This window comes from Sinocyclocheilus rhinocerous, unplaced genomic scaffold, assembly GCF_001515625.1.
Source record: "Sinocyclocheilus rhinocerous isolate Xijiao unplaced genomic scaffold, SAMN03320098_v1.1 scaffold4028, whole genome shotgun sequence".
Classification (NCBI taxonomy): domain Eukaryota; kingdom Metazoa; phylum Chordata; class Actinopteri; order Cypriniformes; family Cyprinidae; genus Sinocyclocheilus; species Sinocyclocheilus rhinocerous.
Window position 1 is genome coordinate 39655 of NW_015630185.1, and position 16102 is coordinate 55756.

General features: G+C 37.5%; 2 protein-coding genes across 21 annotated transcripts in view; both read right to left on the reverse strand.

The window, feature by feature from the left end:
- Nucleotides 1-1368, reverse strand: part of LOC107739946 (leucine-rich repeat flightless-interacting protein 2-like) — an 8522-nt gene extending 7154 nt beyond the window's left edge. The window contains exons 1-3 of the mRNA XM_016552215.1: nucleotides 1075-1368; nucleotides 787-836; nucleotides 555-696 (exon numbers count right to left, since the gene is read on the reverse strand). Coding sequence (XP_016407701.1) covers nucleotides 555-696; nucleotides 787-836; nucleotides 1075-1099 — 217 coding nt within the window. The 5' untranslated portion in view covers nucleotides 1100-1368. The remainder of the gene's footprint in view (nucleotides 1-554; nucleotides 697-786; nucleotides 837-1074) is intronic.
- Nucleotides 1369-1562: 194 nt separating this feature from the next.
- Nucleotides 1563-16102, reverse strand: part of LOC107739944 (leucine-rich repeat flightless-interacting protein 1-like) — a 33345-nt gene continuing 18805 nt past the window's right edge. For 2 of the 20 annotated variants that reach the window (XM_016552195.1, XM_016552194.1), the window contains exons 3-21: nucleotides 15834-15851; nucleotides 15462-15518; nucleotides 13475-13519; nucleotides 13155-13205; nucleotides 12770-12802; nucleotides 12334-12402; nucleotides 12205-12246; nucleotides 11966-12025; nucleotides 10046-10102; nucleotides 9015-9092; nucleotides 7922-7957; nucleotides 7687-7812; nucleotides 7083-7154; nucleotides 6531-6701; nucleotides 6202-6294; nucleotides 5973-6065; nucleotides 5628-5720; nucleotides 5216-5339; nucleotides 1563-4688 (exon numbers count right to left, since the gene is read on the reverse strand). In XM_016552195.1, the coding sequence (XP_016407681.1) occupies nucleotides 2164-4688; nucleotides 5216-5339; nucleotides 5628-5720; nucleotides 5973-6065; nucleotides 6202-6294; nucleotides 6531-6701; nucleotides 7083-7154; nucleotides 7687-7812; nucleotides 7922-7957; nucleotides 9015-9092; nucleotides 10046-10102; nucleotides 11966-12025; nucleotides 12205-12246; nucleotides 12334-12402; nucleotides 12770-12802; nucleotides 13155-13205; nucleotides 13475-13519; nucleotides 15462-15518; nucleotides 15834-15851 (3843 nt within the window). In that variant the 3' untranslated portion in view covers nucleotides 1563-2163. The remainder of the gene's footprint in view (nucleotides 4689-5215; nucleotides 5340-5627; nucleotides 5721-5972; nucleotides 6066-6201; nucleotides 6295-6530; nucleotides 6702-7082; nucleotides 7155-7686; nucleotides 7813-7921; nucleotides 7958-9014; nucleotides 9093-10045; nucleotides 10103-11965; nucleotides 12026-12204; nucleotides 12247-12333; nucleotides 12403-12769; nucleotides 12803-13154; nucleotides 13206-13474; nucleotides 13520-15461; nucleotides 15519-15833; nucleotides 15852-16102) is intronic. The other 18 variants (XM_016552208.1, XM_016552211.1, XM_016552196.1 and 15 more) reach the window with 17 other exon arrangements.

Consider the following 16102-nt stretch of genomic DNA (forward strand, 5'->3'; position numbering starts at 1 on the left):
ATATGCATATAAACAGCCTTTTAATTAACAGAGTAGAATAATCATGGCTTCCACCTTCTATTGGTGGCTTGTTAAAACCACTAAATCCTAATGGAAAATGTCTCAAAACACACCACAGGAAACCATTTTTTAAATGGTTTTAATGGTTAAAAGCTGATGGTTTGTTATGTTTGTAATGGTATTTGTAGTGGAAACCATTAGCATTTCTATGATGGTTTGTATTGTTTTCTCAGCAGAGAGGATAGTTTGCGATTTGGGCTTAGTGACTTAGGAGTCCTCTTCACTATTTCTAACATTTCACAGATTTAGGAGCTAGTTTCAGCGCTAAAACGCTTTGTGAAATACTCTTATAGCAAAAATTTAGGAGTCCTACATTTAGGATTGACACGCCCATTATTTTTAAGATTTTCTCCAAAATCGGCAAGTTATGAGCTACTTTTAGCCTTAAGATGTTTTGTGAATACAGGCCCCAGATCTGTTAAAAATGATTGCTAATAATGTAATGAACATTGTGAGCTGAAGACAGTTTCTAAAACCTTTGCCCTGAAGCTGACCGAGTGCAAGCAGTTTCTTACTCTGTATATCCATGATGTTGGAGTCAGCACCGTTCTCCAGCACATCTCCCTCTGGGCTGGACGAATCCTCCATACCATTCTTCTGTTTCTTCTGCTCAAGCTGCCCTTTCAATCTCTTAACCTGAATAGAAAAAAACAGAAAATCATGCTTGTACATGGCACACAATGAGGAGAAAGTCAATGTAAAGCACTGTAACTGCCAGCAGCGCACCTGCTCTATTAAGTTTTCCCTCTCATCAACCAGTTTTCGCAAGCGAATTTCTGAAAAGCAAGTTCAACAGATAGACCCATTAGACAACAACCAACATTTTTTTTCTTGCAGGTTTTTTTTTTTGGAAAAACAACTGTATATCCACTTCAATAAAATAACCACTTTTGGGACATTCATACATTTTAACAACAACAGTTAAACATCTAAAAAATGTCTTTTGCAATAATAAAATATTACATTCTCATGTTAAAACAAATTCCAAGGTTAGACAGGAAAGATTTCACATACCAGGGGTGGGAGGAGCCAAAGGCATGGAGGGGGAGGAGTCAGGGCATGCAAAAAGTGAGGCTATCCTATGCTGGGATGTGAAGGATGAGGATGGACAACATGCAGAAACTTCAGTGACCTCTGAGGCTTCAGCCTCATCTAGTCAAAATCTCAGCATTCGCTCAATCTGTACATCTATTACATGACAGTGTTTTTCATGTGAGCTTACTTGAGGTTTGTGATGCAATGAATGTGACATACTATAATTCATGTCCTAAAAAATAAAACTTTCATGACTTAAAAATAAGTCAATCTTATCTGAAGCAGTTTAATTAAATGTCCTCTATCATTATACAAAAAAAACTTACACAATCAATAAACAATAGTGTAAAACATATATTTTTAATTGCTTAAGTTTTATTTTAAAATACATGGTTCACTTAACAAACACTATGTGTCAATACCATCTTCACCAAACAGAATAAAATATTTCATTTTTTTTTCTCCCAATCGTATCTCCCAACAAATAAATTGTAAAAACAAAACGTAACTTCAAAGCTCCAGTCAAATTTTTAGAGGAATGTTTAATAAGGTTGGCACACAATAACATTTTTTATTTACCACAATTTTAAACAACATGACACCCATTTAAACAAAATACATTACAGGTCCTTTGTTACCGAAAACATTGTAATTAAGAAGCTGCTAAACATGACTGCAGCACAGACAGAAAGCTGATCATTTGTATTATTCATATAGTATGAGAAACATTTTATTCATGCTCATGTAAAATTTCATAATAAATATGACACTTTATACCCATTACTGATAGCATTTAATGTGTAATTGGTTTTGGGATTTTAAATACTGTTTGAACTAATTTCAAGTGTTCTTTCTGTATTGTTAATCAGGTGTAAAACGTGTAAAATATGTTTGCTGAAAAAGATGCAGTGACTGATAATTGGGATTGACTGTAAGATAACTTTGGTTATTTTAGGGTTCTCTGAAGTAATGGTCCCAAATTAATTTCATTAGGACCTACATGAGTGCAAATTACTTTTTCAACTGAAGATGTTGAGAACTCGGGAGACTCGGCAATGTCCTTGTCTATTAAGACATTTTACATTCTTCTTTCCCCTTGCCCTTCCCTTTCCCTTTTCCACTTTTTTTAGATTCTTTTCTTTCATCTTCCTTGTTTCTTTCTGTGGTTTCCTTCTCAACTTCCTGATCTCCTGAAATACTTGACACCTTGTTTTCGTGTTGAATGGAACTATTGATCTCTTGGCCTACATTTCTTTTCTCCATCTCTGAGATCAGATTAACTCCTTCACTGAGCGTCACGTTTTCTGATGCCTGCTGATGCTCCTCAAATGCATCTTCTTTATTTCCAGAAGTATCATGCTGCTGATCATTAGGTTTGACTTTACTGCTGATTTGGCTGTCCTCTGTTAAACATCCTTCTATAACTGTTGTTGTTTGTGGGTTTTCTGTGTCTTGTCCATCATCTTTCTGCTCCTTTGGCTTTGATTCCTGATCTGCAAGTTCTAGATGTTCTTTTTGAATTTGGTCCTCATCAGTGACATTGCTTTGGTTTTCCTGGCTTGCTTCTTGGACATCATCTTTGAAAAGAGTCTCTTCCTCTTTTGGCTGATCTAGAAAGTTTTTTAGAGGGGCATCTGATGATGCTTCAAGATCCATTTCATCAAAATCAAATGATTCTCCTTCATCTTCCTCTTCCTCGTCTTCTTCCTTGAGCTCTTGAGCAGCCACATCTGACTTTACCAGAAGGTCTTCTCCATCTTCAGGCAGTTGTACTTCAAGCTGATTTTGGATTGATCTTTCCTCCTCATCTTTTTCTACCTTGGGTTCTTGTTCAGAAGAATCTGACTCTCCAACTGATTCCTTAATTGCTTCATTGGGAGACGGGTGATCATCATGCACAACCTGAACCTGTGTTTCAATTAAAGGAGTGTGATCAACATGGCTTCCATCAGACACGTTTTCAGTAGGCACGTTAAGGTTTTCTTTATCCAGTTCATCTCGTCTCTCAACCTCTTCCTGGTCCAATTCTGCTCCAACACTGTCTCGAGTATAAGACACTTTTTCAGGAGGCATGTTAAGGTTTTCTTTATCCAGATCATCTTGTCTCTCAACCTCTTCCTGGTTTAATTCTGCTCCAATACTGTCTTGAGTATCAGACACTTTTTCAGTAGGCGCTTTAAGGTTTTCTTTATCCAATTCATCTTGTCTCTCAACCTCTTCCTGGTCCAATTCTGCTCCAGTACCGTCTTGAAGTTGGTTTTCCATTGGCTGATCAATAGGTTGTTCCTTTATTACCCTTTCAGCTTCATTTTCCACCTTCTCCATTACAGAGAAAGAAGGATGAGCAGAGTCATCTTGATCTTCAGGGTTAGTGGTCCCATCTAGATCAATGTTCTGGACATTTTCTTCCTGTTCTTCCACTTCACAGTTCAGATGGCTCTTCACTTCCTTCATGTCTACCGATGAAGATTTCTCAATGTTCTCAGAGCAGCTGGTGGACTCAACACCCCCTTCAACAGCATCCATGGACTGAGCAGAAGGTTCATGAGGCAGTGAAGTCTCCGTTTCTGAAGATACAAGCTCACAGCTAAAGACTACAGCTTCAGAGTCAGGATTTGTTGATTTCTCAATGTGTTCATCAATAATGTTTGCGGGGTTAGAGATAACATTGCTGGACAGATCATCTGAAAGGATGCCATTGCTAGATTCAGGGCAATCAAAATTTGAGATTGTTTTAGAAATTCCTGCAAAATCAGCTTCATCTGTAACTAACATAATTTTATCTTGAACATCATCGGCATTTATATTTGTGCTTGTTGTTTTGATACCATCCAATTCACTGGTTCTTTTAGCATCATGTGGGACATCTGTATTCATCGTTGTTTCGGATGTATCATTCCCTAAGGGCTCCTGATGGTTTCCTTCTAGATCACCTGCCGTTTTTTGGTTTGGATTGTCTTCACTACAAACTGTTTCAGTCTTGTCATCTATCTTCATATCATTCTCTTGCTTGTCACTCTGTTTCTGCTTCTGCTTGTTTTTCTTCTTCTTTTTCTTCTTTTTATTTGAAGCACTGGCACCTTGGGTTTTGGCAAGCTTCTCTGTTTGAGATGATTCTACAGGCTCCTCTTTGAGTTTATCATCAAGCACTGCTTCACCAGGTTGATCAGGTTCATCATGGACAGAACCAGAGACAGACTCTAAAGGAGTTTCTTCTTTGATCACCTGACTAGGTTTGACACATTCACTCTCTTGTTGATCTGTCTCCAAATGTCCATCCTTGTGAACAATGCACTCTACTTCCACTGTATTGCCTCTTGAATCTTCTGGTATATGCGCCTCAGATTTGATCTCCTCCTTGGGTCTTGTTGCAGTGAGTTCATCATCACCAACAGAACTTGGAGGTTCTTCAGGTCTATTCTCAAGCTGCTCTACACCCCGATTCATTTGGTCCCCAAGGTCTCCATTCTCATTTGCTTCTAAAGGTGTGTTTGTAGAACTGAACGGGGCATGTGAAAACTGCTGATTCCCTGGCACCCCATCATCCAGATCTTTTTGTTGCTGGTCTTTACACACCTTCAACTGATGAATGCCTGGGAGATGATTGAGGTGTCAGTAGTTAAAATCTGTAGAAGCCATTGAATATTTGGCAAATGTTTAGAGCAACAAGAAAAAGAAAGAGGGAAAGGAGCGAAAAAAGACTCCATGGCAAAGCTCTTAAACCCATACAAATCAAAAGTCTTGAAGGATGTCCCGAAGAAGAAAACCCCAAAGTAAAGTCAAGAACTGAACAAACTACTCTGCAATTCCTTCTCTTGATTTTGATTTTAAAATCAAGGATGTTGACATTTTTTCAGCAAATTTATAAACACTCATTCAGCAGAGTATTGGAATATGGACTCAAGAAAGAGACATGACTCTGTAGTGTTAACTTTCATTCTAGCTGTAAATGCAAAGTGGATACAGGGAAGCAGGAAAGGGTGAGAGATGTTAATGTGACGGTGCATTTGTAGCAGGCAGTTTGGTTAGACTTGGCTTGAGCTGTACAAGCTGAAAATGCAAAGTGTCAAAGCTAAAAGATGTTAGCATGCAATGAATGAAGCTAAGAAAAGCAGCTTACCTAGTACACTACTCCCCTCTCGGATTTCAGCTGATGCAGTTTGAGAATTCTGATCAGCCTTTCCGGCTTCTTCCTCTGTTTCTCCATTGGTGGCTAAGTCGGGTCCAAGGACAATGCCATGTTTCTGGACAGCAAAACAGTTTAATATTAGTATACTTATTATAAAAACAAATTCAGGTTAAATTTAGACGCACTGGACCTAGATTTCTTATTTTTAAACATGTATTTGTAGATAATATGATTATGATTCTGTTCATTCAGTCAGAGATTGAGTGTTAATGAATCAGTCTCGATTTACATTATAGTCAAGGTCTTAGCATCTGTACATTACTAAAAATTAATATAAAGCTTTTTCGTTAGGAACATTTTATGAGAAAAGAGTGAGCCCTAGTTTCACCACACATATCAATACCTTCAAAATATCTTTGAGCTGAACAACCTCATCTCTAAGCTCATCCCGCTCATTTCGAATGGCATCAGAAAATTCCTTCTGCCTCTCTAATGCCTGAACAGCACCAGAAGGGATTTGGCAAAGATGCGGCGAAGAGGAGAAAAAGAAGGGGAAAGCAATAAAACATCAGTGCTGCAGACAACATTAATAGTTTGGCAATGACAGACAGGTTGTAGCAGGAAACAGATGTGGAATCTAGCTAATCTACAATTATATGTTTGAAAGATAAAATTATAATTCTCTTACAGTGAAGGTAATGACAAATACAGTTTTTTTTTACAGGAGTTGGAAACTGAGGGATCATACCCCAATTTTTTTATTCTTCCACTCAGTAGTTTCCTGGAGGTCAGAAATCTCCCTAACATAGCCGTCTTGCTTGAGCCGTAATTGACGGATCTCCTATAGAGAGGTATTGTGCATGGAAGAAGACCAAAGATGAAGGAAGGAGAAAAGCTGTTAAAGCAGATGGGCAGATAAGCCAAGCATTTGAAAAAGACAAAGGTTTTAGCACAGACATAAATACTACAATACTCACAGTGAGCAGTTCTTCACTCTGTTTCAACGTCTCCTTCAGTTCACTGAACTGAAACTGCAGTATGCTATGAGCATGCTTCTCTCGTTCAAGGTCCTAAAATATAAAACTGCCTTTAGTGGTTTTTTACCCTTTAAATTGAATATTTGTACACCATTCTATTTCAATCATAACATGACAAAAAGATTACAAATAATAAAAAATAAAATGAATGAAGAAAATTTCCAATTAAAAGCTCTTACTATTGTAACAATCTATTATTTGTGGCTCGACAACATATTACAACAAAGCATTACTGCAGCTTCTTATAATGCACACCTGACTGTACAGACCTTACACTTTTCCTCAAGCTCACGGCGTGTTTCAAAGAGCATCTCCTCCAGTTCCATTAAAGAGTCTTTCAAAGTGTCCACTTCATACATCATATTGGTCTTCTCATTGTCCAGCTGTGCATTGGAGACCATGGCCTTACGGTACTTTTCCTCCACTTCCAAAAGGGAATCCTTTAAGAAGTCAAGACACCACAATGAAAACCAGCAAACACTCACAAACACCCATCTGTCTGTGCATGCATTAAATTTCTCCTTAAAATTAAAAACGAATCAAACTAAATCATGAAGAGGGATGTGTAACAATATGTTTTGGAGAATAAGATAAAGTCAAAGATGGAAGCAAGGCAGAGAAAATTAGGCTATAGACTTCAGTGGCATAGACATATAAACATGCAAGATCCCAATATCACATCATCTCATGTTTCTGATCAGCCACTCGCTGGTTAAAAAGCACAAAATTTGTTGTTCCTTTGCCAGCACTATCATAGATAAATCAAACAAAGCAGGTTCTCGCTGGGCTTTTGACTGGCACTGCCTTTACCAGCCATGTACCTTGAGCTCTTTGAGGTTCTGCATGTGCTTTGCCTCCACATCTTGAATCTGATCCTTAAGCTCATGGATCTCCTGAATGAAAAGCATGAAGAGTGAGGATGAAGAGGAAGGATAAAGGATGTAGTGGAGGAAGAGCAACGGAAGGGTAAAGAACACCAGACTTTCAAATGAATTACTGTGCAAAAAAACAAGTACAAAGCTGTAGAAAATAACAGTGAAGCAGATCGTAGAAGGTGGTCAGTCCTGCTCCTGAAGAGTTCAACACACAGACATCTTAGTTATATTGTTCAGGTGTGTTTGATTGGAGCTGAGACTTTGTTGGAAGGCAGATCACTAGGAATACGACTGAGCAACATAAAGAAAGTGGAAATTGTGTTCTGTGAGCAAGATGAGTGATGAAAATGAGCAATGAGTTCTTATCAGACTAAATTATATTATAAATAAATGTATTTATAAAATATGCTATGCTAGAGTGCTATTAACTTGGATTCCAATATGTAAACAGCAAAAGCATACCATGAAATCATGGGATGATATCATGTGGTTCTATAAACCTGCTGCTTAAATTTAAACTGGCACAAGACAAAGAGATCAGGACACACACCTTGATTTCCCTTATGGATGCTTCTGTGTCAGCAGAGATGGATGTATCTCCACTTCCTCTCCGTGAGGACGTCCCACCCAGAGAGGTAAGAGTGGCGCCAGAAATAGTTGATGCTCGTGAGGATCCCTAAAAATACAGCAAGTCATAGGTCACATCCCTTGGTTATAGAGTTTATGATGAGAATATAGGCTTAAATGGTTAAAAAGATAAACAAATTGGCAAAAAAATCACAAACCTTTTCCAAGTGGTCTCGCTCTAACCTGTCATCAGCCTGTAAATAAAAAAGATGATACACAGTCAATAGAGTTTGTAGTCTTGCAAAAATCGAGTCAAGCCATCGAGTCTCTTATTCATTCATTCTGATTCATGCTGTTCCTTGAAGACATGCTGTTAACACAAAAAAGTTAGTAAAAAAGATATTCCCATTACAGGAAGAAAATCAGTCCAAGTCAAGCTGAAAAGATTCAAACCACAATGATAGTATTTGATCAATAATCAATATGCAACCATCAAGCAATTATGTAAGTAACAGAGTGCTGCGAATAGGTCTTTTTAAAATAACCTTGAATTATAATATTAACAATTGGAAATTTCTATCAAGCATCATGACAAGCATCAGACTTCTGTGGTTTTCTGCACATAACCACTTTTCTGACCACTGACCATCTCACATGCAGACCATCACCTCAATTCAACATGCCACTGTTTGTAACACACACACATTTAAACCAGGGCATCAACCACCACAAATCACATGAACCCGAAGATTTCACTCTCATACCAGCCTCCTGTTAATGTTTGGCAGGTCAGGAATGACCACACGGTCAAGGTCTCTAGAGAGGCCACTGATACTAGCTGAGCTGCGCATAAAACTAGCCACTGAGCTGCTGCAGTCCTCCTGGAAACCAGCAGATGGCAGCAATTAACATCAATGCAAGAGGTATTTCAGCTATTTGTGAAGTCTCAACTGTCCAAGTTTAAAAGTTGGCTTTTTGCATGCGCCCAAAGAAAGAATGCACACAAACACACACATCACCTCAGATGTCCTTTCTTACACTGTTAAAGTAACCCAATCCTACTTAACAAGGTAAACATCAAGCAATTAAACACTTTAACTCGGAGACTAAAAGCATATTCATCCACTGATTTAGCTAGAAACAACAATCAATTTCACACAATACAGGATTTATGAGACATTAAAAGCAAAAGCCCCAATGAACTGGACGCTTGCAGCTGTAACTGAATCTGTCACTGAGAAAGCAACTTATGAAATATAATTGTGATAGTCCATGATCATCTTGGGCATCAGTGACCGTGAAGTTGCTCACCACTGGACTTCCACACGCAGAATTTGCTCTGGACGAAGTCTTAGAGCTGGAGCCCAGGAAACCACTGTATTCAGAGGACTAGAGGAACACACACACACACACACACACACTATGAGAATGTGAAGAATCAGAGAATGAGCAAGAGAGACAATATACACAAAATGGATTCGAGATTGTCAGACATTTCAGGCCTGATACAGTCACCGCACATCTGTAAGAGTCTCCACAAAAAAAAATAAATAAATAAATAAATAAAAATATATATATATATATATATTCCAAATCTACAAGCAGTACAAATTTACAAACCGAAAACAAGCTGGTAGAAAACTACCCACTTTGACAACATACATGCCTGTCAATGTCTTACACATTCTTTGTTAGAGAACAAGCTTGACATGAAATACTTGATATTTAAATTTGTGACATACTGCATCTAAAATCCTTTTAACCTGCATTTTGTTCATTTCTTAAGATTATACATGCAGTTATTAATTTGAGAGACAACATGCAATATTTGTACTTTTTAAATGGTTCTGTGGTACGGCAAATCAATTAAACCAACTAGTGAAATATAATAGTTTACATATATAGTTTATGATGATTGCTAAAATATATGTAAAAACACCTAAAATACACACTTTCCTTTAAACATTCATGTCAATTTTAACCAAAAATCTTGTTGTTTATCAAAAGATAATGTCATGTGACGATGTTAAGATTGTCAGCTACCCAAATATAAAGCACTCTTAGCTTTATGGAATTAACAAAGCCTTTTTAAAAGCATTTCAAAGCATTTTTGACCTGCATTAGCTTCTAAATCACATTCAGTCCCATGTGTTTAATGTGTTAAAACAAACACAAGTAATATTTTGAGAATGCTCTGAGTGGCATTATAGCATTAATTATTATGAAGAGAGAGAATATTACAAATTTAAAAAAATTCACACTTGTTGGTTAGGGAACTGAATCCACAGGTTAATAGGGTACAATTTTCATGCACATTTACAGTTTAGCTCTATCATTCTTACAGCACGAGCACTGGAGCGTCGAGAGCCACTGTAGAGACTGTCCTCATATACAGAGCCCTGATGACGGACAGATATAAACACACAGCAGAGAAACAACATTTTTATCACCTTCTCACGCCTTGAGGTCTTACCCATAACCACTCTGTGCAAGTGAGCATGCAAACTCTCTCCACAGTCTCAGTTCTCCTTTTTTATGCACAGTGTATCAATAGTCTTTCATCACATTCAGATGACCACGTGACTCACGTCATTTGATTTCTGTCAGGTTGGTGGGGAAAAGGTCTGTAACTAGTTATTAAAGGTGAAGTGTGTAATTTTTCAATATTTTTATTCATTTTTATCCCAGTTTAATATGCTGAGATTGCTATTCATAGGATAAAACCCCTTTTAAAATGTCAACTGACTGATGAGCTAATAAAGTGGAAGTTAGAGCAAGATCACAAGATCACACAGATCACAAAATATTGGTTAAAACAGTACAAAAAATGTTGATATTTTTCAATATCTACCAGGAAAGAAGCATTGTAGTCATTAAAATAACTATAATAGGTTTTTGGGAAGTCTGGTTGGGAAAACAATTAATCCGCACAAACCCTAAAGACAACTAAACAGACAGAAGAGATGAATTTTTCAAGATTTCAAATCAAATACAGAGAGAAAGTGGAGAATAACTACAAAAAATGTGGACATGACAGGGGAAAATGATACAAGAAAACAGAAAGAGGGGATTTAAACAGTGGATATACTCAGCAGCATGGAAGGAGCGGATGAAGATGACAGACCTGGTAGCCATTGTAGGAAAGGGCTTGAAGTTTAGAGGAATAACTACTGCTGCTGTACAGTTCAGATGAATAGAAGGCTTTCTAAAATGATGGGAAATAATGTAGATGATTGAATGACAAACTGATGAAGACAGAAGCGTGAGAGATGTACAGAGTGATGGAGGGAGAAAAATGTTTTACCATGCTAAAATGTGCAATGCAGGGGCATCATGCCAGCTGAGGTCAGGAATGGTACTAAATGGGCTTTTTCACACTTGAAAATGTTCACCCAGGATAATTTTTTGTAACATATTTGCAATAATTATCTTATTTCATGCTGCACACTGTTTATACATCACCCAGGGTTGAGACTGCACAGTTCACATATTTGGCAGTGTAATTTGGAGATAAAAAGATGTTAACACTACCTATAGGGCAAAAATGTTTGTGTGAAAAGCCATTAATTTTGCTACAATTCACATGCATAAAACTGTTGCATAGAAACACACCTGTATTAATTAATCAATAATTGTACGTCATCTACTATTTTACAAGTAACTACCCAAATCCCAAACTCTTCAGGTTATTTTATTTGGTCTAGCTGGTCTGCCGGACTGGCCAAGGCATGCTGGTTTCTCAGCTTGATTGTTTAAAACCTCTCTAAAACCAAGCAAACCAGATTAGTCTGAACAGGTTGGAATACCAGCAAATCAGCTAAAAGTGGTCAACCAATATAGATAAAAAAAGAGGCTGTTGCTGTTATTGTTAGATAACATCATTTGTCATCATTGTATCATTGTAGTGATACGATGCTGCAAAAAATGATATTTTACATAACATTTACTGAATTAAAATAAATAACTTGAATATAAAAATTAATTAATATAAAAAATTGAAATTGTAAAATACATTTATACTATAGATAGCAACTTCTTGATTCTGTAATATCAATAAATAAATATAAAATTAAAGTCCTGGTGTTGGTGCCGAGTGCCTACACTTTCTGGCCAGTGCTTATCATTGTAAAAAAAATAAATAAATTTGTCCAACCACTATGTTATTTTTAACAAATCCATCATGCTTTTTCAAAGATTCACGCCACTCATGTTAGATATATTTTCATGTTAATCACACAAAGAGATGCCGTATTGAGACCCACCGACTGCCGATCAAGTTTAGAGGAGCGAGACATTTTGCTCTCATCACTGAGTCTGGAGCTCTGCGCACAAATACACAGAGTCCAGTTTACAATCTTCACACTGATTTGTACCACATCACACCAGAGTTAGTCACACTACTGCATCATGAATTAACACCACAGACTCCTGGATGTCATAATAGGTGAACCAACACACTAGTTAATACTCAAACACCATCATCACACGGTTTGCCACTAACCCGATTAGACAATGTGCTGAGATCATCGTCATAGCCATTGCTCTGTGGGATAGACTAGAAGTCATGATTGATATTACATCTTCTTGTTACAGAACATACATGTGACGTGCATAAGTGCTGCGAACGTACGGTTTTGGAAGAATGTTTCTTCTTTTTCTTGGACTTCTTATGTGAGTGATAGGAGGAGGCCTGGGGAAGCTGGACAGGATGGTGGGAAATGGAAGTAATATTAAATCTGCAGAATTAACTGCTCAATACTTCATGGTTGTGAACATGCAGGTGAAGATTCAGACACTTCAGAGACATAACAGAAATGTTATGGTCATATGGTCATATTTGATCAAATCCAGGAGACAAACCACACCCCCTTCATTTGTAATGTTGATGAAACACTTCAAAACATCACAAATGTAGCATCAGGTATTAGCTATACTTAGTTGAAACACACCACAGTGCAAAAACAAAACCGTCTTGTGAACTCAATTATGTGCTCATTCACAGGAACCTGAAAGTAATGATATAACATCCATGCCCGAAGAAACATTTCCCACCCTGAGATTCTTACCACGCCGTAAGCACCCGCCGCATCCAAATCCAACTGCCCAGACAAACAAAACCACCATCAGCATGAAGAACATTTTGGACTGTTTTATAACCTTAGACAACACACAGCGAGCACACACTCATATACACCAACAACAAACACTCTGACCGACAGCACAGAAGGTTTATACCAGAGGTGTCGAACTCAGTTCCTGGAGGGCCGCAGCCCTGCAGAGTTTAGTTCCAACCCTGCTCCAACACACAAACCATGTATTTTTCCAAATAAGCCTGAAGGACGTGATTAGCTGGATCAGGTGTGTTTAATAAGGCTGTGGCCCTCCAGGAATTGAGTTTGACACCCCTGGTTTATACAGTTTATAAGGAACTATAGTTACACTGATACTGACCCGTATGTTGCTCCTGCTCCCCACTGACATCCGTTCTTCATCATCTGACACCTTGATGGACAAAAAAAAAGGTAAAATTAGATGGAGTACACAGTTAGCAAGAGTTTAAAGACATAAAACTCACCACTGTGTAAATAAACAGCAAATCAGTATGTACAGTGAGCCCCAAAATAAGTCTGACTTAAAAGTAATTGCTTTTGGAATAAAATCCAAGTGTATTTTTTTTTATGAAGGACAAACTTGTTGTGAAATGTTTTGCATGAGAAGTGTTTGTGGAAGTGGTTTAGGAGGACAGACAGTTAAAAGACAAAGGTACAAACCGAAGCATGTCTCCGTGAGACACGTGTATATTGCTCACTGTCCTCCTGAGAAGAGAAGAGAAGAGAAGAGAAGAGAAGAGAAGAGAAGAGAAGAGAAGAGAAGAGAAGAGAAGAGAAGAGAAGAGAAGAGAAGAGAAGAGAAGAGAAGAGAAGAGAAGAGAAGAGAAGAGAAGAGAATAAGCAAGATGGCAAAAGAGGCACACAAGACTCAGCAAGAAAGGCTGAGCAGTTTATGCAAATCAGTAATAACTGATGCAAGAGCAATCATGTAAAAAAAAGGTAAACCAAAAACTCAAGACAAAAAAAAGTGAAAAGATGTAATACATTCACATTTACGTTCTTGGGGTCAGTAAGATTTTATTTTTACTTTTATTCAGGAAGGAATGCTTTAAATTTATCAAAAGTGACAGTAAAGACATTTACAGTGGGTACGGAAAGTATTCAGACCCCCTTAAATTTTTCACTCTTTGTTATATTGCAGCCATTTGCTAAAATCATTTAAGTTAATTTTTTTTCCTCATTAATGTACACACAGCACCCCATATTGACAGAAAAACACAGAATTGTTGACATTTTTGCAGATTTATTAAAAAAGAAAAACTGAAATATCACATGGTCCTAAGTATTCGACCCTTTGCTCAGTATTTAGTAGAAGCACCGTTTTGATCTAATACAGCCATGAGTCTTTTTTGGAAAGATGCAACAAGTTTTTCACACCTGGTTTTGGGGATCCTCTGCCATTCCTCCTTGCTGATCCTCTCCAGTTCTGTCAGGTTGGATGGTAAATGTTGGTGGACAGCCATTTTTAGGTCTCTCCAGAGATGCTCAATTGGGTTTAAGTCAGGGCTCTGGCTGGGCCATTCAAGAACAGTCACAGAGTTGTTGTGAAGCCAGTCCTTCGTTATTTTAGCTGTGTGCTTAGGGTCATTGTCTTGTTGGAAGGTAAACCTTCGGCCCAGTCTGAGGTCCAGCTCTGTGCCTTGCCACAATTCTGTCTCTGAGCTCTTCAGGCAGTTCCTTTGACCTCATGATTCTCGTTTGCTCTGACATGCACTGTGAGCTGTAAGGTCTTATATAGAGAGGTGTGTGGCTTTCCTAATCAAGTCCAATCAGTATAATCCAACACAGCTGGACTCAAATGAAGGTGTAGAACCATCTCAAGGATGATCAGAAGAAATGGACGGCACCTGAGTTAAATATATGAGTGTCACAGCAAAGGGACCATGTGGTATTTCAGTTTTTCTTTTTTAATAAATCTGCAAAAATGTCAACAATTCTGTGTTTTTCTGTCAATATGGGGTGCTGTGTGTACATTAATGAGGAAAAAAAATTAACTTAAATGATTTTAGCAAATGGCTGCAATATAACAAAGAGTGAAAAATTTAAGGGGGTCCGAATACTTTCCGTACCCACTGTATAATGTTACAAACGATTTATTTTATTAAATCTATACTGTTCTTTTGAACTTTGTTCATCAAAAAAACATTGATAATAATAATAAGAAATGTTTCTTGAGCACTAAATCAGCATATTAGAATGCTTACTAAAAGATAATGTAACACTGAAAACTGGCTGCTATCACAAAGCTACATTTTAAAAGACCAATTCTAATATTCCACAATATTACAGTTTTGACTGTATTTTTATCAAATAAATGCAGCCTTGGTAAGCATAAGACTTCTTTCAAAATCATTTAAAAAATCTTATTGACACCAAACTTTTGAATGTTAGTGTACATTAAAATATCTACAATGCCAGGAAACATATATAAACAAAGTTTTATTTTATTTGTTGAAAAGTTGTGAAAATGCAAATCATGTAGAGGTATTGACCTAGTGTTGAGACATGCAACCCTGATATCCAACATCAAACATGCTAATTATTAACAAATAGAACATGAACACATCCTGTATTGCAATCCCTATCATGTAAAAGTCACATGCTGATGAAACTACAGGCTTAGAAAAACTCAAAACAGTGAATGTACCATCCACTGCTCAATGTCCCCCCATTTGTTGTCCAAGTTATCCAGTCCATAGTATTTCTAAAAAAGAGAAATGCAGCAGAAACGCGGAGAGAAAAATAAGGTAAGTTCATGTAACAAGAATGCAACAGCAGGAAAGGAATTAAAGTACAGTATTTAAGTACAGTATTTTAAAAAATGGTACATAAGTTGTCACTGGGGTGATAGGTACCCTTTCAAAAGGTACTAATATGTATCCTTTAAGGCACAAATATGCACCTTGTAGTGGTAAATACAGTACAAAGATGAACCATTTGAAATGGCACCACCCCAGTGACAGTCTTTGTACCTTTTTCCTGACTGTGTAGAGTACAACTACAGCATCAGATGTCCTACCTTCTGCACCTGATAAATCTACATCACAGGAGGCCAGCAAAACAGGATCAGATGAGCAAAGGAAAGAAAGCCACCAGATGGGGAAAGCAAAGGGAAAAAGAGAGGGCATTGATTATTTGACATGAAAGAGAGCTAACCGAGTGGAAGAGTGTGTGCTCAAAGATAATGGAGCGAAAAGGGAAAGCTGTTTTAGCAATTTGAAAGAAGTTTTTGCAATCCGTCAGCTCAGTGTCATGTTACCTGGCCTTACAGGTAAACTTACAGCTAGA